This window comes from Equus asinus, chromosome 20, assembly GCF_041296235.1.
Source record: "Equus asinus isolate D_3611 breed Donkey chromosome 20, EquAss-T2T_v2, whole genome shotgun sequence".
NCBI lineage: Eukaryota > Metazoa > Chordata > Mammalia > Perissodactyla > Equidae > Equus > Equus asinus.
Genome location: NC_091809.1, coordinates 40,290,803 through 40,317,093, shown reverse-complemented (window position 1 = coordinate 40,317,093; position 26,291 = coordinate 40,290,803). Strand labels below are relative to the sequence as shown.

At 37.7% G+C, this 26,291-nt stretch overlaps 1 protein-coding gene and 1 pseudogene across 1 annotated transcript; both read right to left on the bottom strand.

Annotated features, from left to right (window-relative positions):
• Positions 1 to 6,592: 6,592 nt before the first annotated feature.
• On the bottom strand, positions 6,593 to 7,534 carry LOC106835976 (olfactory receptor 8B3-like). The gene has a single exon (XM_014848603.3). The coding sequence runs from the start codon at positions 7,523 to 7,525 to the stop codon at positions 6,593 to 6,595; it is 933 nt and encodes a 310-aa protein (XP_014704089.2). The 5' UTR covers positions 7,526 to 7,534.
• A 14,684-nt stretch (positions 7,535 to 22,218) lies between these two features.
• Positions 22,219 to 23,131, bottom strand: LOC106836016 (olfactory receptor 8B3-like; annotated as a pseudogene).
• Positions 23,132 to 26,291: the final 3,160 nt, after the last annotated feature.

Sequence of the window (26,291 nt, the reverse complement as noted above, 5' to 3'; positions counted from 1 at the left end):
ATGCCTATTATTTCTTATTCTTCCCTAATTGATCTGGCTAAGACTTCCAATACTATGGTGAATAGGAGTGGTGAGATGGGCATCCTTGAATTATTCATATTCTTAGAGGAATAGCTTTCAGTTTTTCACAGTTGAGTCTGATGTTTGCTGTGGGTTTGTCACATACAGTCCTTATTATGTCGAGGTATTTTCCTTCAGTACCCACTTTTTGAGAGTTTTCATCATCACACAATTATCTCTATAGACACAGAGAAAGAATTTGACAAGATTCAACATCAGTTTATGATAAAAACTCTGGAATAGCCAGTTTTTATCCTTTCACTTTCTTATCCAACCATCTCACATTGATAGAAAACCTCTGTATTTTCAGGTTTTACCATGAAAAGCAATGCTGAAGTAAACCTTCATTATACTTACACATTATATGCCAGTATTTTTATTTTGATGAAATAAAATGTCATATAGTTGTCTTTCAGTTTAATATATAGTCAAATGTTTTTCTCAAAGGCTATAATAATTCACATTCCCGCAGAGAACGTGTAGGACTTGCTTTCCTTCTCCAATTTTTCTAAATTGCATTCTTCTATTATTGAGCTCAAGCAGCTTTTCATAAATATTTAAACCATTTGAATTTGCTTTTATATGGCTTGTCAGTTTATTTTCTTTCCGCACTTTCTGTGAGGTTGTTCTCATTTGTTGACCAATTGTTGAATACAATATATATTAATCCTATTTCTGTTACCTACAATTAAGCTGTATTTTTTCCTAACCCACTACCATCCACTGATTTGCTTAAGGTATCATTTGCAAAGAAGGTTTCCAAATTTTATGCAGTAAAATATGACTAAATTGAAACATATAGTATGTACATAATCCCAAGGTACATCCCACCTATGTCACTACCACTTTGATTTGAGAAACCAATCTTCCTACTAGAATTACTGCAAAGCTCTCCTAGCTGGATCTCTGCTTTATCCATTGCCTTCCATGGCTTATTCCCCAAAAAAGAAACTAGGATTATCTTTTAAAAACATAAGTCAGATTATGTGTTAAACTCCTGTACTCATTTCACTGAAAGAAAAAGCTCACATTTCACAACTGCCTACAAGATCCAATGTGATCTTGCCCCGTGTTACATCTCTGTCCTTGTCTCCTTTGACAATCTTTCTCACTCCTTTCATTCAGTACAGTAGCCTTTACTGTTTTTCAAACATGCCAAAAGTCGCACCTTAGGGGGTTTGCATAGCCATTACTCTTCCCTAAGATGAAATTTTTGCAAAACTCCACTTTAAACATGACCTTTTCGATGAATTAGTATCCCTGTCTGATTTATCTTTGTATCCTCCATGTTTAACATGTTCCTTGACATGAGTTTTCCTTCTCTTTAGATTGCTTCTCTTTTTTAGAAGCCAGGGATTTGGGGTATTGCTGCTATGATGTTGTCTCCTAAAATGAAAAATTAATTTCATTTGCTCTAAAATATTCTATTTAAGGAGTTTCTTTAAGAACTAGTACTTAAATAAAATGTTTTTATTTTAAAATTAGAAAAAATTTGTGGTCATAAAACTGATCAAGTTCATGGATAAACACAATACATCTGTTGAAATATTCCCCACTCAGGGGACATGGCTCTCCAATATTTATTTCTTTTTAAATTTCCTGTTCAATTTCCTCTTTATTTGGATAAAGTATTTGTAACCTAGTGTATCTCAGAAAATTCATTTAAAAAAAATTCTAAACATGGACATAGATCTAGCCTTAGAGTTGTCAAGTAACATATTGCTAACAGTTCTAAGTCAAAGCTGAGTAGGGGAAAAGGGTAAAATTAAGCAACAACCTAGATATAGACACTCAGTTTGTTGATAAAAATAGATAATCCCAAATTTAATGGTGTTTAGGTAAAACTAAATTCAAAACCTAAGGTTTTTTTATTGCATAGTTTCTAAAATTCAAATTGTTTTATATAAACACACACACACACACATATATGTATATATACACACATATATATATTAATGTATGTACACTAGTCTCCCGTTATCCATGGAGGATATTTTCCAAGACCCCTAGTGGATGTCTGAAACCACAGAGAGTACCAAATTCTATCTTAACTAAACACTTATCACGCACTGTGACTGTAATTTTCACAGCTTGAGGTCAACAGAAAAACTAGCCTCAATTTCTTTTTTCTTCTTCACTATTTCATAATAGAAGATTTGTTCTCACCATAGATCTTAGCCACCTCAGCATACTATTTTTTCTTTCCTTATTAAGTCAAAGATGTTCACGTTTTCACTTAAAGGAAGCACTTTATGACTTCTTTTTTACATATCTGATCTGCCTGCATCACTACTCTTGTACTTTAGGGCCATTATTACATAAAATAAGGGTTACTTGAACACAAGCACTGTGATACCATGACAGTTGATCCGATAACCAAGGTGGCTACTAAGTAACTAATGGGAAGGCAATGTGTACAATGTGGATACACTGGATAAAGAGATGATTCACTTCACGGGCAAGATGGGAAAAGACAGTGCAAGATTTCATCACTCTACTCAGAATGGCCTACAATTTAAAACTTATGAGTTGTTTGTTTCTGTCATTTTCCATTTAATATTTTCAGATGGCAGTTGACCACAGGTAACAGAAACCATAGAAAGTGAAACTGCAGATTAGGGGAGACTGTTGTATATGCATATACATCTGTATATATGACTTAAGCATGGACATGTGAGCCCCTGCATGTCTGGCAACTCTCTGCAAGTGTCAGGACTATACCTAGTTGGCCCCATAAGAGTCAAATTAGACATCTGTCTCCAGGGTATCAAAGATAATAAGACTTAAATCTGCCAAGACTGTCTGATAGAAGTTTTCAGTTTGTTTCCTCCCTTAACAGAAGAAAAGCCCAGTTTCTTGAGCCTCTCAGACTGCTAAGTCAGCTACACTTACCATCCTCAGTGAGCATATATGTACATCACTTAGAGTGATGAGAAAGTGTAAAGTCTTAACTCCATTTTCTTCCGTATGCCTGTAATACAAGTGGTGGCATTAAAACATGGTTTTGTTTAATCCATACTTTTTTATTGTGCTCTAGGCAAAAACTGATTCATTTCAACAGGGGAAAAATCTGCTTCTAGTTTTACTTCTTTATTGAGATGGACAAATAAATGTAAAAAGCATTTATAATGCAATGAAATACATGCTATAGTAGAACAAACACCAGTGGGATGCAAGGCAAAGAAGGAAGCCCTCATCAAGTCTTTGGGAATCAGAAAATGCCTCTGAGAAGGTAGGATGAGTGGGTAATAGGGTAAGGAAAATTAGGAGGTGGTGGATCCAAGCAGGAGAAAAAGAATGGGTAAAATATCAAAATTACGTCAACTACAGCACCAATTTTCTGAAATTTGAAAGACAATTTTTCACTCTCTAGAGTTTAATAGTTGATTACAAGGCACTTTGAATTCTATCACACTTATCAACTTTATTAATGAAACAAAATTCCAAACTTCAGTTTCAATAAACAAAGATCACAATTTATTGATGAAAATACCTATAATGTGTGCTTTCCTTTGAGACCAGGAAGAGTTTTAAAAATTTAGGGACTAAGGGCTCTTTTGTTGCTGTTGAGAGGATATTAGAAGGTTATCGTCTGGATAATGCAAGAGCAAATTGAAATATATCATTGAATCTCAGCTTTACCAGGCTTTACTAATTTGGAATTTTAATCCATAGATTCCAGACTGAATTCTATCAAATTAATGGTAATTTCTTCACATTTCCTCATCAACATGTCAGTGCTGAGTAAGCTCTTTTCTTTGTCCATTATTTTATATTTGTCCCTTTCTACTTCTAGTCTTTCATGTTTCTTCAGAAACAGCTCTGTCCTAGCACTCAGGAATAGGTGACTTCCTTGGCTTACCTGTTTGACTTTCAGCTGTGACAATTTTAATATAATCATATCTTCCCTCAAAACTTGCCAGTTCCATTCACCTAACACAAAAGTACAAAAACTACTAAGGATAACTATGTTGTTCATGTAAAGTACCCCGACTTGATTGCTCATTTTGAAAAAAGTCAAAATAGATAGATATGTAGTGTTTATTGCTAACTAAAATGTACTTAAGCTGCTAAACTAGTTTGCCCCTTTTAAAAAGTTACAACCCTTAATTATTATAACTGTATTTAAACTATTTTATTTTTTTTCACATTAGTCAAAGATAAAAAATTTTAAAACCAGTTTATCTTTTCTGAAAATGAAGAGATTTCATTCGAATTTTTAGGCTCATGAAATGAAAAACTAGTGACCAAGTTTAACCTTCTCCTGGGAAACTTCAAATCTTGATAAAATTCATAACAGAGTGGATGCACCTCTGAAATATCTACATAGGTTTCCAAATGGCTCAGATATATTTACTTGTTTAGACACATATTTCTTCCTGTAAGAAAAAACAAGTTTATCAAAAGGAACAGTAAGTAAAAAAGAAAAAAAAAAAAGCAAAGGAAACAGCAACCAAGATCAACTATTTTATATAAATATATATAAATAGAACTTGGAAAGTTAACAAGAAACATGTTGATACTGAGATTAAAGAATGGGATATTTGCCACAACTAGAAGGGCCCACAATGAAGAATATACAACTACTTACTGTGGGGCTTTGGGGAGAAAAAGGAAAAAAAAATAAAATCTTTAAAGAATGGGATATTTATGGTCTTTTAAAACTGTAAGTGAAGGAGTTAGTAATGCCAAATGTCTACAAAAAATCAAACAAGCCAAAAACTAGCTATGACAGATTTCAAATTAGCTAAATATTGAGTAGAGACTAGGAAAGTGTTAAATAATGAATATTATTGCAGGTATCTTAGAAAACATTCACACTGTCACTGACACATCATATTGAGGATTTTGAGTACCATTTTTTGCATTTTTATAAAAAAAATCCAACAGATTTTCCAGTAAAGACATGTTACAATTTGATTCATTCACCAAATATTTCTTTCAAGTTGTCATTGCTGCAATTTGAAGATTTTGTACCTAAAAATCCATATGGAAGTAGCATATCGAAGCCAACAAAAACAGGGGTGATTTAGTTGTTGCCAGGTCCCCCAGCCCTGTCAATGTAACTCTTTTCAAAATCAAATAATTTAAGCTTTCAATTTTTCCAGAGAAATTCTATGATCTTCATAACATTTCTAGGGCCTTCCAGAAAGGAGAGAGTCATAAGTAGGGGCTTTCACTGTCCAATCTTTTACTTTATAAATTCTTCCTAATTTGAGTTTCAATACCTCTTATTAAAAATCTCCTTTAGCTGCTGCTCTCACTCTACCCACCTCCCAAAATGGGGCCACAGGTTTTTCACCTTCATTCCCAAAAGCACTACTACTATACTTGTGTGTATAGTTTTACCAAAGATTTAAGGACAGTGAAATATATTCACAGTACTCTACAGAACAGGATACAATCTCAGAATGAAATGAAGTTCCTAATCCTCATGACAACTCCCCACATGGAGAGATTGTATTTATTGGCCATATGTCTTACGGAGTCCTGATTTAATGGCACATTTGTAGCCTCCTTATCTCCCACGCTCTGTTATATAAAATACAAACACTTGTAAGCATTCCAAATGCAGTTTTTTCATTTTGCAGAAAAAGTAACCTCCCTATCTGAGCCAGTCAACTCACCAATATACTAGTTCGGAAGGTCTCCATTTTCCAATAAAAAGAACCATCAAACTGTTTGGCTAAACAAAAACCAAAGAAAGGAATACCTGGTCTGAGAGAAATTCATATATCATCCTGGAATAAAGCTCAGCAAACTATGAAATTAGAAATGACTTAGCATATTCCATGCCTACTAAAACAGAAATAATAAGTGAAGAAGATACAGTGTGTACTTAAGAGTAATAAATATACTTGAAATCAGAGGCTAAGAGTTTAGTCTAGGTTTTTTCTTTTGAAGCTGTGTGACTTTATGTAAATCATTAACCACTCTAACATTCTCATTTACATCCATGCAAAACATATATTTTGACAATCTGTTGTGAGCCAGTTTGATATAAAAAGGTAAAAAAGAAAACTCTTTGCCGAAAGAAGCTTGATACAAAATGTTTATAGACACAAAATGGATTGTAATTGATAGTGTTTATGCACCTTCAATGTTTGGCATTTAAAGGACATTTTCTTTCCAATTAGAGAATGGAAAGATGAAAGGGGAAACAAAGTATCTGATTCATGCTTCTAATAGGGAGCAGCAGATAGGAACACGCCTATTAATAGAATGTCAAGCTAGTGTTACCTAATTCAGTCATTTGGAGACCATTCCTCTTTTCCTAGTGGAAACGAAAATTCAAAACGACAATAAAAAGACAGAGGTAATGTATTTCTTACTTAATGTTATTAATAAGTACAAAAAAGTTGGAGAAGATACTGTGCAATTGGTGAAGAAAGAAGAAGACTTAGATATAAAAACGCAAATTTCCTTCACCATGTTAAGAAAAAAAAGATAAGAAGGCTGCCACTAAAAGTATTTTAAACACACAGAATCTCCCTTTCTTGGGACTAAATGCACAGACAGATACTGTTTCTGATTAAAACCTCCTCATACTGAGGGTTTTTCTCAGAGCAATTTTGACATCTTTGTTCCTCAAACTATAAATTAAGGGATTCATCAAGGGAACTGTATTGGTGTAAAAGACAGAAGAGATTTTTCCCTCACCCATAGACACAGCAGAAGATGGTTTGAGATACATAAATGCAGCTGATCCAAAGAAGAGAGAAACAGCAATAATGTGGGAACTGCAGGTACCGAATGCTTTGGACCTGCCCTCTGTGGAACTGATGTGGAGGATGCTGGAGAGGATAAAACCATAAGAGACAAAAATGGCGACACTGGGCACAATGACATTGATGCCCCCCACAATGAAAACTTCCAGCTCATTGACGTAGGTGCTCGTGCAGGAGAGCTGGAGCAGAGGGAAGATGTCACACAAATAATGGTTGATGGTATTTGCATCACAGAAGGTCAGTCTCAGCATGCATCCAGTGTGGGCTGTGGCACCAGAAAATGCCATAAAATATGAACCAAGCATAAGGCTGGAACACACTTTAGGGGACATGACAACGCTATACAAAAGTGGTTTACGGATGGCCACATAGCGATCATAGGCCATTGATGTCAGCACATAGCATTCAGAAATACTAAAAAAGCAGAAAAAGTAAAGCTGTGTCATGCAACCCATGTAGGAGATAATATTCTGCTTAAATATGAAGTTAACTAGCATTTTGGGTGTAAAGGTAGAAGAATAAGATAAATCTATGAAAGATAAATTAAAAAGGAAAAAATACATGGGAGTGTGCAGGTGTGAATTCAGCCCAATTATAGTTATCAAACCCATATTTCCCAACACAGTGACAATATACATTACTAGAAATAAGAAGAACAGAGGGAGCTTGAGATCTGGTTGATCTGTTAATCCCACCAAAATGAATTGAGTAATGAAAGAGCCATTTCCGCGAGCCATCCTTCTCTAAGAGGATCTGTGAGCAAAGAAGAAAAAAGTGACATAGAGGAAAAACAGCTTTTCCACAATATCTCTTCTCAGAAGTGTGGTATATGCACTGTGAATACTGAGACTAAGCTAACATGCACCCACAGAATTGCTTTACCATCATCATAGAACTGAGTGACATGGACTTTTCCTTATAGAGTCATTATAAGCCAGGTAGCAAAGAATATCAAAACTTAGCCTACAGAGTGAAGGGAACTTCTGCCATATGAAAATCTAACTGTTGGAAGAACCAAAGGATAAAAGAAAAGAAAGATGGATCTAGAGGGAATAATTTTTCTCTCATCTCTACCTTTTTTCATTCACTTGACCCCTCCTTTTACTAGTAAAATTAGAGACCAAGACATTAGTTGCTGATATTGGCCTCAAATGCAGACTAGGCATGACGGGGTGGGAACCAAAAACATTGTTTCTAATCCAAAACTAAGGGACTCTATGAGAGATTCTATGGGAGATTACTTCCCCATGTCACAGAGTAAGAGCCATAAATGTAGAAAAGTGAGAGTTTCACTGGAAGAGAGGAAACTTACTAACTGATGAATTGCACCCTCTGAGCCCCTTAATTTCTCTGACCATTTCCTACGCCACCTCTCTAATAGATTTTTCTGTCACTTTCAATTGAGTCTCAGGGACTGCAAAAATGGCAGAGAAAATGGCATATCTTAGATCTTCAGTATTCCATCTCAAACAAGGAAAACATCAATATAAATGGAATTCAGAAACTCACCCTCCTTAAGTCAGAAAACATCGGTGCTTGCTTATCACTATTATTACCCCTGTTGTCCTGGAAGGACAATTTCAGGCACTGAGGCTTTGGTTCTTTTGAATATAAGAGGATGTGTCCACACTTAATTTCTGATATGCCTTGGAAATCATTCAGAACTACAAATCATAATTTCTGATTATGACTTTCAGTCCTCTCAAGCAGCAGAGAAAAATAAACTGTTTTTATTTTAATTATTTGTGACACTTGGCAAGTCACAGAAGATTTAATGTGAGTGTAATGATGGAATCATTGTTATAAACAAGGCAGAAGTTTACTCAATCTCTTCCCAAGGGACCAGTTTCTTGGTGTAATAGGGCACTAAGGGGATTGTATTTACATTCAGGACCATAAACTGTCTTCAGTTCCTCAGGGACTCAAAATCTTACTCAAGTTTTCTCGTCACTGTTGGGATTGTACATCCCCCAAGGAAGAGCCATAAACAAACTCCCATTTCCCTTTCATAAAAATGCCAGAAGAGGAAACCTAGACCATCTTATCCCTATGAACACAGTGACTCAAAAACATTTCATGCACAGGCTCCCTTTGTAAGAACTCTAGATAGTAGTTAAGATTGTCCTGCACCCAGTTTTAAGTGTGAAACCACTCATAATGAAGCTGTTAGGGAAATTCAAGATTTCTTCTTCTCTTAATACCTACCCTTGTATGGCATGTTTTGATTAGAAAAAGAAACCCAGTTCCTAGTTTCTTCTTGGGAGGGAAATTGCTAACCCATGCATCTAATGTCCTGACTTTACTTGGGGAATTCCAGAAGAGTGGCTTCTAAATAGTCTGTCTCAGAAAGTTGAGGAGACACAGGACATGGAATCGTTTAGCTGCCCTATATGAGAGAGAACACAGATAGCAATTTTAGTTAGAAGTCACTATGGCCCCTGCCCTGTTGCAGCAGAAAACTAGCAGTATAAAATCCTTTCCCTTCTTTCTCCTTGGTAAGGGGAAAAGGTGTATTTTGCTTCCAATGACCCAACTTATGTGGGGGCTGCCTGAGGAATTGGCTTCAGTTTTGCTTGTTTTGGAATGCTGATGTGACCCAACATGCTCCAGATGCCTGGAACCACTGGAAGATGTAAAGCAGATTGGTCTAACACAAAGAACTAGAAGTGACCAGTGTCTGGACAGGCTTATTAGTGTGAGTTTTCTCAGCACAAGGCCAGTCCATGAAGAAGATTAGCAACAGATGTTAGCTCAGGGCTAATCTTCCTCACAAAATAAAAGAAGCGCCTCTGAACACAAAACAATGTCTTGTCTTTTCACAATTACAGGATTTTTTTTTTACATAGCAACTCTAAAGAGATAAATATGAGAAAGACCATTTAGGCATTGTATAAATCCATTTGGGCTGCTATATCAAAATCTATAGACTGAACACCTTACAAAAAAGAAATATTTATTTCTCATAGTTTTGAAACCTGGGAAGTGCAAGATCAAGGCACTGGCAGATTCAGTGTCCTTGTTCATAGAATTCCATCTTCCTGCTATGTCCTTACATGGCCAAAGAGACAGCAGAACTCTCTGATAAGGACACTGATCCTACTAATAAGGGCTCCACTCTCATGACCTAATCAACTTCCAAAGTCCTCAACTACTAATACATTGAAGATTTGGTTTCAACACATGGCTTTGAAGAGGACACAAACATTTAGATTACAGCAGGCACTTAAAGATAATGCCTTCTGAAGTTTTAATTTTAGATTTCACTTTGAAGATTTTTCTTCACTTTCTATATCTATGATCTAAGATCTATGTTTAATATATTCCCAGTATATCACATATGATTTTGAAACTACTATGCTCATAAAATTGGTTAAAAGAAGGTAAATTTATGATGCAGTATTTTGGAAAAGGATCCAAGGTGAGGAGAAAATTATTAATTTCATGAATTGAGGTTAGAAAGCACCCAAGAAATCTCCACATGTGCTTGTGATATTACAAAAGAGACACTAGGCTCTCTCATGGGAATTCTGTAACAACCAAAGTTTCCCAGTGTTGCCCGCAGCCTCAAAGGGCAAGGAATGACAGGTACCGCCAAGGCTACTTGGTTGTTTAAGCAATCAAAGTCTATTGATAAAGGGAAACAGAATGAGGAGAGGGGATAGAGAGGAACAACAAATCAGTACTTACTACATCCACACCACAATCAGCTGGGGAAGTCTCAACAGTTTGTATGGAGGTGGGAGTGCCGATTGTCTGGGTCTGAGGCAAAGCGCCCTTTCCTCAGTGAGACTCCCAATTGTTCTATGTCTGTGACTCCCTTTTATCCTAAGGTTTCTCTGGGCTCTGACTCAGGGTTTTAGACATTTGTATACTTTGAGTTATTTCTTCTTGTTCCCACGGGTGGGATGTTTCTAAAGTCCAGTCAGGTGCACGTCGGAGGTGGCTAACCCAGACATGGAACATGATGCAGGACATATTTTTTGTAACTTGTGCACTAGAGTCAGGGCCTAAGTGGTCATCTTTGGCCTCGAGGCCAGACACGTTCCTTCATGTAGGGCCCAGGCCCAGTGTCCTTGGAAGGCGGGGAGGTCAATGAACTCTGTACATCCATTACAAAGAAAGTTTGACTATAAGGCTTAAAATAGGTGTTATGATTAAGAACTGGCTAGCCTGACTGTATTTTTTTCTTAAAATATGAGCAAAAACAGAGAAACAGAGGGAGGAGATCCAAGATGGCACCGTGAATAGTCCTCTTTGTCTCTCCCCCTTCGAGTCTACAATTATTTGGACACTTATAGCTTAACAAAGGATATCCAGACAGCATCTCAGGACGTCTGAGATACCCACACTACTATACATCGGAAGGCGGACGGACTTTCCTCCAGGAGGATGTGGAAATAGGTGAAAACTCTGACCCCGACCGAGCAGCCTAGTACCCGCAAGCGGCTTTCTTCCAACGGACGCCCCCAGAAGATCTACACACATCTAGGGCAGGAGCGAGCACACAACAGAGGAGCGATGGTGGAAACAGGTGACCAGAACCCTACCTAAACCCCCCGCAATTACTCCTAAACGCAGAGGGAAACTTTGGAGTTGCACACCTGGGCCCGCGGGGAGAGCCTCTCCCTGCCATTGGCAGGGAGACCCCGCCTGGTGTTCACGGCTCCCGGAGGGTCCCAGAGAGAGTCGCTGAGGGTACAGAGGTCTCCCTGCTGCCACTGCCGGCACGGTGGGGCTAGGGATTGCTGGAGATCTTGGAGAGGACTGGGGTTGGGGGAAGTTTCAAAGGCCGGCTCTGCGACCCAGAGGGGAAGCTCTGGAGTTCTGCCCAGGCAGCAGACAAAACTCTCTGTCTGCCATTAGCGGAGGGGCCACGCCCAGCATTCACGGCTCCAGGAGAGTCCTGGAGAGAATCCCAGAGGGTGGGGCAACCCCCAGCTGCCGTTGCCCGCCCCGTGGGACTAGGCATTGCCGGAGATCTCAGAGAGGACTGGGGCTGGGGGGAGATCCAGAGACCCAGCTCCGTAGCTTAGGGGGAAACCCTACAGGCTCACAGCAGCCTTAGGGAAAGCCTCTGCACAGCACCAGTAGAAACCACCCAGCTGGCAGCCACAAGGCTGGAAGACCCCAGGGCAAAAACAGCATAGCTAGGTGAACTAACCACAGACTGTAGAAGATGCCAATAGCTCTCCTGCGACCCATAGAGGACAAGTGAGATTTTGTGGGTGCCGACAGCAACGGAGTGACAAATATAAGTGATCCCACCCCTGGCCACTGGAAAAGCCCATAACACCATTGCAGACCCCAAGGAGGGAGCACATCTAGGTGGGCTGCAACAGTAGGCACCAGCAGCCTGAAGCCCCCCTGTGACGGCCCCCACAGCAGAGGAGGGAATCCAAAGGACCACTGTGACTACGAGGAGGGGCCCAGGCCCAGTTAGCAACTGTGGACAGGGTTCCTGGTTGGTGCAGTATAAACAGCGGCTCCCCCACCGCAGCAGCTGAAACAAGTGAAAGGAGCAACTAAACTCTATCTCCATGCGGAGGCACAAATAAACAACATCAAGCAATATGAAAAAATACATTAAATCTCCAGAACAGAAAGAAAGTAACAAATACACAGAAAACAATCCCAAAGAAAATGAGATGTATAACCTAAATGATGATGACTTCAAAACAGCCATCATTAAAATACTCAATGAGTTAAGAGAGAATTCTGACTGACAACTCAACGAGTTCAGGAGCTATGTCACAAAAGAGTTTGATATGATAAAGAAGAACCAAACAGAAATATTGGAAATGAAGAACACAATAGAGGAGATTAAGAAAAATCTAGATGCTCTGAACAGTAGAGCCGATAATATGGAGGAAAGAATTAGCAATTTGGAAGATGGCAATATAGAATTGCTGCAGGCAGAGGAGGAGAGAGAAGCAAGACTAAAAGAAATGAAGAAACTCTCTGAGAATTATCAGACACAATTAGGAGATGCAACGTAAGGATTATAGGTATACCAGAGGGAGAAGAGAAGGAGAAAGGGGCAGAAAGCCTATTCAAAGAAATAATGGCTGAGAACTTCTCAAATCTGGTGAGAGAGATGGATCTTCAGGTGACAGAAGCCAATAGATCTCCAAACTTTATCAATGCAAGAAGACCAATTCCACGGCATATAGTAATGAAGCTAGCAAAAGTCAACGACAAGGAGAAAATACTAAGGACAGCCAGGCAAAAGAAACTAACCTACAAAGGAACCCCCATCAGGCTATCAGCAGATTTCTCAGCAGAAACTTTACAGGCTAGAAGAGAGTGGAATGATATATTCAAAAATCTGAAGGACAAAAATCTACAGCCGAGAATTCTCTACCCAGCAAAAATATCCTTCAAATATGATGGAGAAATAAAAACTTTCCCAGATAAACAAAAATTAAGGGAGTTCATTGCCACAAAACCTCCTCTACAGGAAATCCTCAGGAAAACCCTCATTCCTGAAAAATCCAAAAAAGGAAAGGGGCTACAAAACCAAGAGCAGAGGAGATAAGTAGTAGGACAACAACAGAGAGTAGCAGCTCTTCATCAGAACAGATTAAACCATGGGATGAGAAACAAAGGAAATTGAAGAAAACCGGAAAACAAGACACAAAATGGTAGTGGTAGGCCCCCACATCTCAATAATCACTCTAAATGTAAATGGATTGATCTCCCCAATCAAAAGACACAGAGTGGCAGGATGGATCAAAGAACAAGATCCAACAATATGCTGCCTCCAGGAAACACACCTCAGCCCCAAAGACAAACACAGACTCAGAGTGAAGGGATGGAGAACAATATTCCAAGCTAATAATGAACAAAAGAAGGCAGGTGTCACTATACTAATATCAGACAAGGTAGATTTCAAAGCAAAACAGATAAAGAAAGATAAAGAGGGACAATATATAATGATAAAAGGGACTCTCCACCAAGGAGACATAACACTTATAAATATATATGCACCCAACACAGGAGCACCAAACTTTGTAAAGCAACTCTTAATAGAACTAAAAGAAGACATCAACAACAATACAATAATAGTAGGGGACCTCAACACACCATTAACACCAATGGACAGAACATCCAGACAGAAAATCAACAAGGAAATAATAGAATTAAATGAAAAATTAGACCAGATGGACTTAATAGATATATATAGAACACTTCACCCAAAAACAGCAGGTTACACATTCTTCTCAAGTGCACATGGAACATTCTCAAGGATTGACCATATTTTGGGAACCAAAGCAAACATCAATAAATACAAGAGAGTTGAAATAATATCAAGCATCTTTTCTGATCATAATGCTATTAAACTAGAAATCAACTACAAGAACAAAGCAGAGAAAGGTGCAAAAATGTGGAGACTAAACAACACGCTTCTCAACAAACAATGCATCATTGAAGAAATTAAAGAAGAAATCAAATTTTATCTGGAGACTAATGAAAATGAGAACACGACATACCAAATCATTTGGGATGCAGCAAAAGCAGTCCTAAGAGGGAAATTCATCGCAATACAGGCTCACCTCACTAAACAAGAATAAGCTCACATAAGCAACCTCAAACGACACCTAACAGAACTAGAAAAAGAAGAACAAACAAAGCCCAGAGTCAGTAGAAGGAGGGAAATAATAAAAATAAGAGCAGAAATAAACGATATTGAAACAAAAAAGACAATAGAAAGGATCAATGAAACAAAGAGTTGGTTCTTCGAAAGAATTAACAAAATTGACAAACCCCTAGCCAGACTCACCAAGAAAAGAAGAGAGAAATCACAAATTAATAAAATTAGGAATGACAGAGGAGAAATAACAACAGATATCAATGAAATACAAGAGATCATAAGAGAATACTATGAAAAACTACATGCCAACAAATTCAACAACCTGGAAGAAATGGACAAATTCCTAGACTCCTACAATCTCCCCAAACTGAATCAGGAAGAAATGGAGAATCTGAATAGGCCAATCACAAGTAAGGAAATAGAAACGGTAATCAAAAACCTCCCCAAAAATAAGAGTCCAGGACCAGACGGCTTCTCTGGAGAATTCTACCAAACATTCAAAGAAGACTTAATACCTATTCTCCTCAAACTGTTCCAGAAAATTGAGAAAGATGGAGAACTCCCTAACACATTCTATGAAGCCAACATCACTCTGATCCCCAAACCTGACAAGGACAACACAAAGAAGGAGAACTACAGGCCGATATCACTGATGAACATAGATGCAAAAATCCCCAACAAAATTTTGGCAAACCGAATACAGCAATACATCAAAAAGATTATACACCATGATCAAGTGGGATTTATACCAGGGACACAGGGATGGTTCAACATCCACAAGTCAATCAACGTGATACACTACATCAACAAAATGAAAAACAAAAACCACATGATCATCTCAATAGATGCAGAGAAAGCATTCGACAAGATCCAACACCCATTTATGATAAAAACCCTCAGTAAAATGGGTATAGAAGGAAAGTACCTCAACATAATAAAGGCCATATATGATAGACCCACAGCCAACATCATACTCAATGGACAAAAACTGAAAGCCATCCCGCTGAGGACAGGAACAAGACAAGGGTGCCCACTTTCACCACTCCTATTCAACATAGTACTGGAGGTGCTGGCCAGAGCAATTCGGCAGGAAAAAGAAATAAAAGGAATCCAAATAGGTAACGAAGAAGTAAAACTCTCGTTGTTTGCAGACGACATGATCTTATATATAGAAAACCCCAAAGAATCCATAGAAAAACTATTAGAAATAATCAACAACTACAGCAAAGTAGCAGGGTATAAAATTAACGTGCATAAATCAGTAGCATTTCTATACACTAACAATGAACTAACAGAAAAAGAACTCAAGAACTCAATCCCATTCACAATCACAACGAAAAGAATAAAATACCTCGGGATAAACTTAACCAAGGAAGTGAAGGATCTATACAATGAAAACTACAAGACTTTCTTGAAAGAAATTGACGATGACATAAAGAGATGGAAAGACATTCCTTGCACATGGATTGGAAGAATAAACATAGTTAAAATGTCCATACTACCTAAAGCAATATACAGATTCAATGCTATCCCAATCAGAATCCCAAGAACATTCTTCACAGAAATTGAACAAACAATCCTAAAATTCATATGGGGCAACAAAAGACCGCGAATTGCTAAAGCAATCCTGAGCAAAAACAAAGCCGGCGGAATCACAAGCCCCAATTTCAAAACATACTACAAAGCTACAGTGATCAAAACAGCATGGTACTGGTACAAAAACAGGTCCACAGATCAATGGAACAGAATTGAAAGCCCAGAGATAAAACCACACATCTATGGACAGCTAATCTTCCACAAAGGAGCAGAGGGCCTACATTGGAGAAAAGAAAGTCTCTTCAACAAATGGTGCTGGGAAAACTGGACAGCCACATGTAAAAGATTGAAAATTGACCATTCTTTTTCACCACACACCAAAATAAACTCAAAATGGATCAAAGACCTAAAGATTAGGCCTGAGACAATAAGTCTTTTGGAAGAGAATATAGGCAGTACACTCTTTGACATCAGTTTCAAAAGAATCTTTTCGGATGCTCTAACTCCTCAGTTGAGGGAAACAATAGAAAGAATAAACAAATGGGACTTCATCAGACTAAAGAGCTTCTTCAAGGCAAGGGAAAACAGGATTGAAACAAAAAAAAGCTCACTAATTGGGAAAAAATATTTACAAGCCACTTATCCGACAAAGGGTTAATCTCCATAATATACAAAGAACTCACACTGATTAGCAACAAAAAAACAAACAACACGATCAAAAAATGGGCAGAGGACATGAACAGACATTTCTCAAAAGAAGATATGAATATGGCCAATAGACACATGAAAAAATGTTCATCATCGCTAATCATCAGGGAAATGCGAATCAAAACTACACTAAGATATCACCTTACACCCGTTAGATTGGCAAAAACATCCAAAACCAAGAGTGACAAATGTTGGAGAGGATGTGGAGAAAAAGGAACCCTCATACACTGTTGGTGGGAATGCAAACTGGTACAACCACTATGGAAAACAGTATGGAGATTTCTCAAAAAGTTAAAAATAGAAATACCCTATGACCCAGCCATCCCATTACTGAATATCTATCCTAAGAACCTGACATCAGAAATCTCGGTTCCGTTGCACCCCTATGTTCATCGCAGCATTATTTACAATAGCCAAGACGTGGAACCAGCCTACATGCCCAGAAACTGATGATTGGATAAAGAAGATGTGGTATATATACACAATGGAATACTACTCAGCCATAAAAAAAGACAAAATTGGACCATTCACAGCAACGTGGATGGACCTCGAGGGTATTATGTTAAGCGAAATAAGCCAGTCAGAGAAAGACGAACTCTATATGACTCCACTCATAGGTGGAAGTTAGTATATTGATAAGGAGATCTGATTGGTGGTTACCAGGGAAAAGGGGGGGGTGGGGGGAGGGCACAGAGGGGGAAGTGGTGTACCCTCAACATGACTAACAAAAATGTACAACTGAAATCTCACAAGGTTGTAATCTATCATAACATTAATAAAAAAAAAAAACAAAAAAACAAAACAGAGAAACAGAAGGAGGACCTGCCAAACTACGACTTATGTGACCAGTGCATTTAACTATCATCCTTTGCTCAAAACCAAGTGGCCATGTTTAAAAGCCACTCTCCTTTCCTCGAAATTTGCCAATTTAAAATTTCTGAACAAATCAAAGTCATGAAAATACTCTGTGTAAAGGCAATGGACAACTGAATTTTTGGACAGTAGAACTCAGAAATGTGTCCTAGTAAGTCCCAAATTGTGACAGTACATGTATTACTTGAAAAGAAGTACAGTTATCTGGGATTTACCCTATTCGAGTATCAACTGTCTTATCAATGATGCACTAATAAAAAACTGTTTCCTCTGAACTTTGCTAAATCGTAAATTCTCTACAAAGTCTCTACATACAACTCATTGAATGGAGAGAAGGAACACTAAGTCTTCAGGGGAAAGCCTTCCTGCAATTTCAAATGTCCTAAAAACAAGATTTATTCATATCAAAACTACTACAGTGTGAAAAACTAATCTTTATAAACTCTGCCTATAAATTATAATTCCTAGCAATAACTAACAAAATGTTTATTTTCAGTACTATGTCATCATGCTATTTTACCATCATTTTTTATAAATAAAATCATTTACTTGGAATCCAAGGCAAGCTCCATGTTCTAACCAGTTTATAGAAAGTTAATAACCATGACGATTCCATTATGAGTACAAACATTCAAAAACCAAGGGCCAACTACTTATTCACTCTCTGCTTTACTAAACAGAGATAACCTGAGTTCCGTATTCAGGTATTCAGATTAAAGCCCATACTGTTATCCAGGAACAATGCTTATCCAGACAGGTAGGTGGAATATAAAGTGCTTTAACCCAATATTCTGGGACTAGACACAAAGTTCTTTACTGATGAGTCATCCCTTAACTTCAATTGCAATTGTGATCCCTGGCTCTGATTCAATCATTATGTTTTATAACACTCTGGAGATTGAAGAACAGTCTTTTCTCTATGCCTAAACATTTCTATATTTCTATATCCCCAAATTCTTCTCATCAATGACCTTTTCAAAGTAATGCATGAAGAAGTTCTTTAGGGAAAAGACTCTATAAAGAAAGTAGAAAGGGTTAAGAAAATGAAATTAGGGGCCGGTCCGGTGGCGCAGCAGTTAGGCTCACACGTTCTGCTTCTCGGAGGCCTGGGGTTTGCCAATTCGGATCCTGGGTGAGGACATCGGGCCACTGGGCAAGCCATGCTGTGGTAGGCATCCCACGTATAAAGCAGAGGAAGATGGGCATGGATATTAGCTCAGGGCCGGTCTTTCACAGCAAGAAGAGGAGGATTGGCAGCAGTTAGCTCAGGGCTAATCTTCCTCCAAAAAAGAAAAAATAGAAAATGAAATTGTATGATGTGGAATGAGAACTATACCCTCTCTACTATACCATTAAACTAAATATAATGTTTTATACCTACCACAAATCTATAAAGTAGGATTTTACATTCTTTTTCCTCCTCCCACAGACACTGGAAGAAATTCGTCACTGAGTGCGGTAAAGGGATTATCTCTGCCCTGGACAGGTCTAGATTACTTTGCACGTGTTACTCAACCTCTGCTGGTTTCTTCTGTGTGAGCCAATCTATGCTAGCAAGGCTGTTCCCATCTACTTGGATTGTCATTCTCATCCTTTGCTTAGGGATTAGTTTAATGCTCAGTTTAAGTAGAAGTATAATCAAAGTTTTGTAACCTTAATTTATTGTGAAACAACATAAATAGATATGTAAAAGTCTATAAAATATACACTTCAAATGCCTATTATAAAATTAACAGCTTATAATTACCATGGAGATCTATAAATAGATTACTGTCAGCAACTCAGAGCCCTCTATGTGCCCCTACTTGATGGTAGTTCCATTCATTCTTCCATTCCCTCTCTTAAATCTGTTGCATTCCCTCTCTGGCTTTTCTTTAGAGCTTTACACCTAAGTAGGGTCTCATGGTCATCTGCATCCAGCACAAAGAGAATGTGGAAAGGGCACTCCATGGCCATGGGATGATGTTCATAAGGTCTAAATCTCAGTCACATGCTACATCATTCTGCAAGAATGACTGGGAAATGTGTGCTGTGGAAGAAGAGGTGAATAGCTAGCAATCTGCCAGAATGGGCTAATCATAATGCTGCCTACCAATATCATTGATGTGAAAATTCAATGTAATCTTGAAAGTAAGAACTTACTGCTGACTCTGGCACTTAGGAAGCACATTTTAACAATAATGATTATTATAGACTAAACTTATGTGTTTCCTTTCATTCTATAGAGAAGTATGAAATAAGAATATATACATTAACATATTCATCTATACTAAATTAGGCAATGGCTGTCAACGAAATGTGAAAGATCCTTTAGGAACAGTTTTCCTATTTGAAAATTTTGCTTTTGTTTGTGTTCAGAGGCATTTTTACTCATTGAAACCATTGTTCATGTTTCACTGATGTTTAAAAGTATGGTAAATTTTCTATAATTTGTAAGAACTTGATATATCTAGAATCAAAACACCCAAATCCTAATCTCAGCTCTACCACTTATAAATTGTGATTTGGAACAAGCCATGAAAATCTCTGTGCATTAGTTTCATCATCTATGAAATGGGAACCAGGATCCCCTTCTCCACTTATCCCAAAGTTCTTCCCTGGGACAGATGTGACAGTGCAGAGAAAACTGGAACACTACTTCTAAGAGCCATTGTAACACCTTGTACGTTCAAATATTAATATTGGGGTCAAGGGGTAAGTTATGAGCAGTCATTTAAAACCATAAGTCAAAGATTTAAGCAATGCTGAACGTCTAAAAAACAAAAAAATGAACAAAAGCCAACAATCCAACTACACTAAATTGCAAAATACCTAAATATTGAATGAATATTAGAAAAACAGTAAAATAGTAAATGTTATTACAGTTATCTTAGAACATGTTTAAATTATCATGACACATCACATTGAGGATATTGGAGTGGTCATCTTTTTACCTGTTTTCTCAAAAGAAAAATAATCCAACATCAAATTCCAGGAGAGAAATTGTCTAAATTTAATTTGTTCACCAAGTATTTCTTTCAAATTGTCATGGCTTTCCCAGCTACAATTTGAGGTTTTTGTACTTTAAAATCCATATGGGCATAGCATATGGAAGCCATGAAAACTAGGAATGATTTACTTGTTCCCAGGTGCAACAGCCCTGTAAATGTTTTTAATATCAAATAACTTAAGCTTTCATCCTTTCTGGAAGGCTGACTCCTATAATATTTGTAAGATTTTTTTCAGAAAGGAGAAGAGAGACATAGAAAGGGCTGTCTTTTCTCATTATTTTATTTTCTATTCCTTCTTCCACTCAGTATATAACCTCCTTAAGATGTTGTCCCGTCTCTATCTGTTTCCACACAATTGTGACCGTAACCAATGGTCTTCATTCCCAAACGACTATTAATGTTTGGTCATTATGTATTATAAGTTTTAATAAAAGTTTTAAGAAAAGTCGATGATGAGTGCAGTACTTTATGGACAGAAAGATAATTACAGTACTCTACAGAACAGGATAAACATTCAGAATGAAATGTGGTTTCTAAATCTCATTGTCCATTCCCTACTGAGGGACCTCTTCTTTATTGGCCACATGTCTCCATTGGTCATGAACTAATAACTTGTCCCTGGGAAATTATTCCTCCTATTTCTTGTTCACTGAATTATAAGGCCCTGAAAACATCTCAGGTTCTTTTGTGTGTATGGAAATAGCTTTTCAAAATGGAAATGCTTTCTCATATTTCATGTCTACTAAAATAAAAATAAAAGTAGGTAGACAGAAAGTATACTCTAAAGAGTAATAAACTTGATGGGGCCAGGCCAATGGCATAGTGGTTAAGGTCACAAACTCTGCTTTCGTGGCCTGGGGTTCAGGGGTCCACATCCTGGGCATGGACCTGCACACCATTCATCAAGCCATGCTGTTGAGGAAGCCCATATAATAAAATAGAGGAAGACTGGGACAGATGTTAGCTCAGGGCCAATCTTGCACACTGAAAAAAAAAAAAGAGTAGTAGACTTGAAAACAAGAGGCTAACACTCTATTTTAGATTTTTTCATAAACAAGCTTTGTGACTTTAAATCATTAATCTATCTGAGTTTCATTATTCCATCCATGTAATAAATACATATGGACAATCTATTATGTACTACTCTGAGGGTAGAAAGGCAACTATAAAATCTCTCAAGTAAAACGAAAGAAGTTTAATGTACAGTGTTTACCTCTGCAAAGTGGGATATATTTGAAGGTCATTATGGAACCTGCTATAATTGTGAAGCCCCAGCATTTGAAGGGGTCATATTCCTATCCACTACGGGATGGAAAAAAAAAGGAGTAGGTACAGATTATCTGATTCATGCTTCCAAAGGCAAGTTCCAAGTAGCAATTAAGATATTGCCAAATGAAAGACATCACACTAGTGTTACTTTATTGATCATTAGCAGAACAATTCATCTTTTCCCAGGGGAAATAAAGAATGTAGATAATGAAAATAGAAAGAAAACAGATAAATTTCTTCCTTCATGCTACTCTTAAATAGAAAAATGAGGAAAAGGAAAGGAAATTGTGAGGAAAGGAAGCAGACTACTCTAAAAAAGTGGAAAACAATAGTGAAAAACATCAAATTTCCATCACCATTGTGAGGAAAAAAATAGGCTTAGAAGGCTGCTGCTAACAAAATTGTAAATAAACACACAGATCTCCCTGTTCTGTGACTACCTGCACAGAGACAAAGATTCTAATCAAAATTTTCTCCTCTTCAGGAGTTTTCTCAGAGCAAGTTTAACATCTTTGTTCCTCAAACTGTTGATTAAGGGGTTCATCATGGGAATCACATTGGTATAAAAGACAGAAGAGATTTTTCCCTTATCCATAGACACAGCAGAAGATGGCTTGAGATACATAATTGCACCTGATCCAAAGAATAGAGAAATAGCAATTATGTGGGAACTGCAGGTACTGAAGTCTTTGGAATTGATGTGGAGGATGCGGCAGAGGATGAAACCATACGAGACAAAGATGGTGAGACTGGGCACAATGATGTTATGCCCACCACAATGAAAACAACCAGCTCATTGATGTAGGTGCTCATGCAGGAGAACAGGAGACCAGGAAGGATGTAACACAAATAGTGGATGACAATGTTTGCATCACAGAAGGTCAGTTTCAGCATGCATCCTATGTGGACCATGGTACCAGAAAATGCCATCAAGAATGAACCAAGCATGAAGCTGGAACACACTTTAGGGGACGTGACAATGTTATACAAAAATGGTTTACAGATGGCCACATAGTGATCATAGGCCATTGGTGTCAACATATAGCCTCCAGAAATGCCAAAAGTACAGAAAAAATGGAGCTGAGTCGTATACTCCATGAAAGAGATAACGTTCTTTGATAAGAAATGTATCAGCATTTTTGGTGCAAATACTGAAGAATAGCAGAGGTCTATGAAGGACAAGTTAAAGAGGAAAAAGTACATGGGAGCGTGCAGGTGTGAATTCAGCACAATTAGAGTTATCAAGCCCAAATTTCCCCACACAGTGACCTTATACACTGCTAGAAACAGGAAGAACAAGGGAAGCTGGAGATGTGATCTATATGTTAATCCCACAGAATGAATTCAGTCACCAAGGAACCATTTCCAGGAGCCATTCTGCTCTAAGGGAATCTGTGGACACAGGAGAAAAAGGTTACACTAGAGAAGAATTCAGTATTTCTCTCAATATCTTGTCTTACAAGAGGTATACACTGGGAATGCGTGAGACTAGACCAACCTGGGCCCACAGAATATATCTTTTCCATCATGATACTGAGTGACATGGACTTTCCCTTACTACATTCTTCATAGGCTAAATATAGCAAACAGCATCATGAAATTATCCTACTGAGGGAAGGCTATTCTTGACATCTGAAAACATGACTGCTGAAAAAAACAAGGGATAAGAGAGAAGGATGGACCAGGACATAATCATCCTTCTCTCATCTTACAATTTCTTCACTCACTTAAGCCTTCCCCTCACCAGTAAAGTTGTAGGCAGAGACCCTAGTAACCTGGTGCTGGCCTCTAATGCAGATTAGACTTGGTGGAGTGGGAACTAAGAAGATTGTTTCTAACCAAAACTAAGGGACCAAATTCTAAGAAAGGTTAAGTTACTACCCCATGTCACAGAGTAAAAGTCGTAAATCTGGAAGAGTGAGTCTGTTCATGGGGAGAGAACTTACTGACTGAGACACTGCGCTTTCTGAGCCTCCTAATCTCTGAATATTCTCTAATCTCCATTGAACACATTCTCCCAGCAGTCTCACTTGAATCTCAGGACTGCTTAAAATGAGAAAGAAAATAGCAGATCTTATATCCCTGGACTTCCATCTCAAAACAAGAAGGACATTAACATAAATAAAATTCAGAAACTCACTCTCCTTAGGCCAGAAAACATTACTGCTCTCTTATCCTTGGTCTTTACCCCCATGGTCCTTGAGAGGCAATTTCAGGTTCCAAGGCTTTGGTTCTTCTGATTTTAAAAGAATGCAGCAGATATTTATTTCATATATGCCCTTGAAAACTTTCTTAACTATCAATCACAATTTCTGACTATGACTTTGAGCCCTCTCAAGCAGCAGAGAAAAACAAACTCTTTATTATTGTCATATTTGCCACTTGATAAGACAAAGAAGATTGAATTTAAGTTTAATAATGTAGAGTGCGTGATTATAAACATGGTAGAAGCTTGCTCATTGTCTTGCCCAGGGATTACATTCTATGTGTAAAAGGGAAACAAGAGAATTATATTTACACTCTGGATCATGATCTCTCTTTAGTTCCTTAGGGGCTTCATGTTTTAATCTAGTTTACACTTCACTCTAGGGTTTGTATCCCCTAAGGCAGAGGTAAAAATAAACTCCCATCTACGTAACATCTTCACCTCTTAAGGAAAATTTATTATACATCTTCTTTCTCTGTTTCTTTACACATCCAAATGGAAAATATCCACAGAGTCTCCCTACAGTCTTCTTTATTTCTGCACCTGAAATTTTTCAAAACTTGCAGTAACTCAATTTAGTTGTTGTCTCTCCTTGGTTACTGCTAGAAAAAAAAAAAGTAATGCCTTTTTACCTCCCAAAGTTTTTACTTCTATATATCTGCTGGAAATTTCTACCTGAGGATCCTACTGAGTCCTTAAATGTAATATTTCACTAAATGAGGTCATTAATTACTTCTCATTCTAGAAAAGAGTGGGGCTATGGAGTTAGACGGTATGTGTTGACTCCTACTCCTATATTTACTAACTTGGACATGTTACTTAAACTCTCTATGCATCAAGTTTATAATTTCTGAAATAGTGATGATAATAGCAATTCTTCCACTGGGTTGTCTTGAAGATTAAGTGTAAAAATCCATGTGAAGTAGTGAGAACATTACCTGGCTTGTGGTAAATAGTCAGTTAATGTCGGCTGTCACTATTTATGTTCTAAAAATTTCCAATAGATTCTCCACAGTAACACTCAACATTTTTTCCCTTTAATTCTGTTTTCCCTCATAAACTATAAGTTCTATAAGGACAAAGATCTCTTCTGTCTTTCTTACCACTGTTCTCATGGTGCAATGAATAGTGCAGAGTACATAGTAGGCACTCCATAAATAATTCTGTAAGGTATATTGGCCTCTGGTGAAAACCTTCAGAATGTTTCCCACATTTCTCATATGCTAAGCATTAGAGTCTGCAACCACACTGACTTGATCCATTTTCCTCAGTCATCGTGCACGTTCAGGTACTTATAAGGTTTTAATTGAATTGTACTGCTGATTTGCAGTGGCTTCAACTATTATTCCAGCATTTTCTCACATTCTGCCTCTTATTTTACCATATACACTGCTTGCTAGAATAAGTTCTGAAAGCACAGATCTGTCCCTTCCTCATTTAAGAACTTTCAGTGTTTCTCAATTACCCGATGGACAAATGAAACATCGTAATCAAAGTATAAGTATTAAATTATGATCAAGTTTTGGATAAAATTAAAGAAGAAATCAAGTGAGAGTTAAATTTTATGAAAATTGTGAAAGTACTTTTTCAATTTATTTAAATATTTTGAGCACATTAATTATTGTGCAAACTCTTACTCTTCTCAACAAATATAAAAAAGAAAATGTTGGAGAATGTTTATGTTTCATAGACCACAAGAGTATAATGAACAGAAAACACCTGCTGAGAGAACCAAAGAATATATTAAAATTTAAGTTTAAATCTGTACATGCTCTCTTTTCTATCATAACACATTACAGCTTTTCTGTTCCATGTTTCCTGAAAAGTTGCAGGACTACCCCTTGTCGGTGTCGCAGTCCAATGTACACATCAGGATAGATGCGGAGACGGCTGATGGCCACTCTGAGTCTATTATAACCAGTGTTTCAATATATACATAGGTTACATCTGTTAAACATACACAGGTGTTCTGGACAATGTAATTAGCGAATGCCAAGAATTCTTAGTGATTTCTCAAGGAGCCCTCCCTCAGCCTCTGTTTTGATATTATCATGTTATTGCTGTGCTCCTATATTTTATCTTGGAGCATGCAAGTCCTCCTAGGTAACGGCCCCTCCTGCTCCCAATATCGTGTCTCCATCTGTGACCCCAGGCAACCGGTGCCTGTCTTAGGTTGCCCCCCCACCCCCGGAGGCCTTACGCGTCATTGGCTAACTGGCCTTCTCACCTCTGAGTCACAGTTTGTTGGGAAGCTTTTTCCAGTGATTCTTAACCCTTCTTGGATCAGGGGAGGCTACACCCCTTAAGATATTCATCTATTAAAATAACAT

Bases quoted from the DNA above. Each gene is read 5' to 3' on its own strand.
- LOC106835976 (XM_014848603.3), bottom strand. From the start codon at position 7,525: ATGGCTCGCGGAAATGGCTCTTTCATTACTCAATTCATTTTGGTGGGA.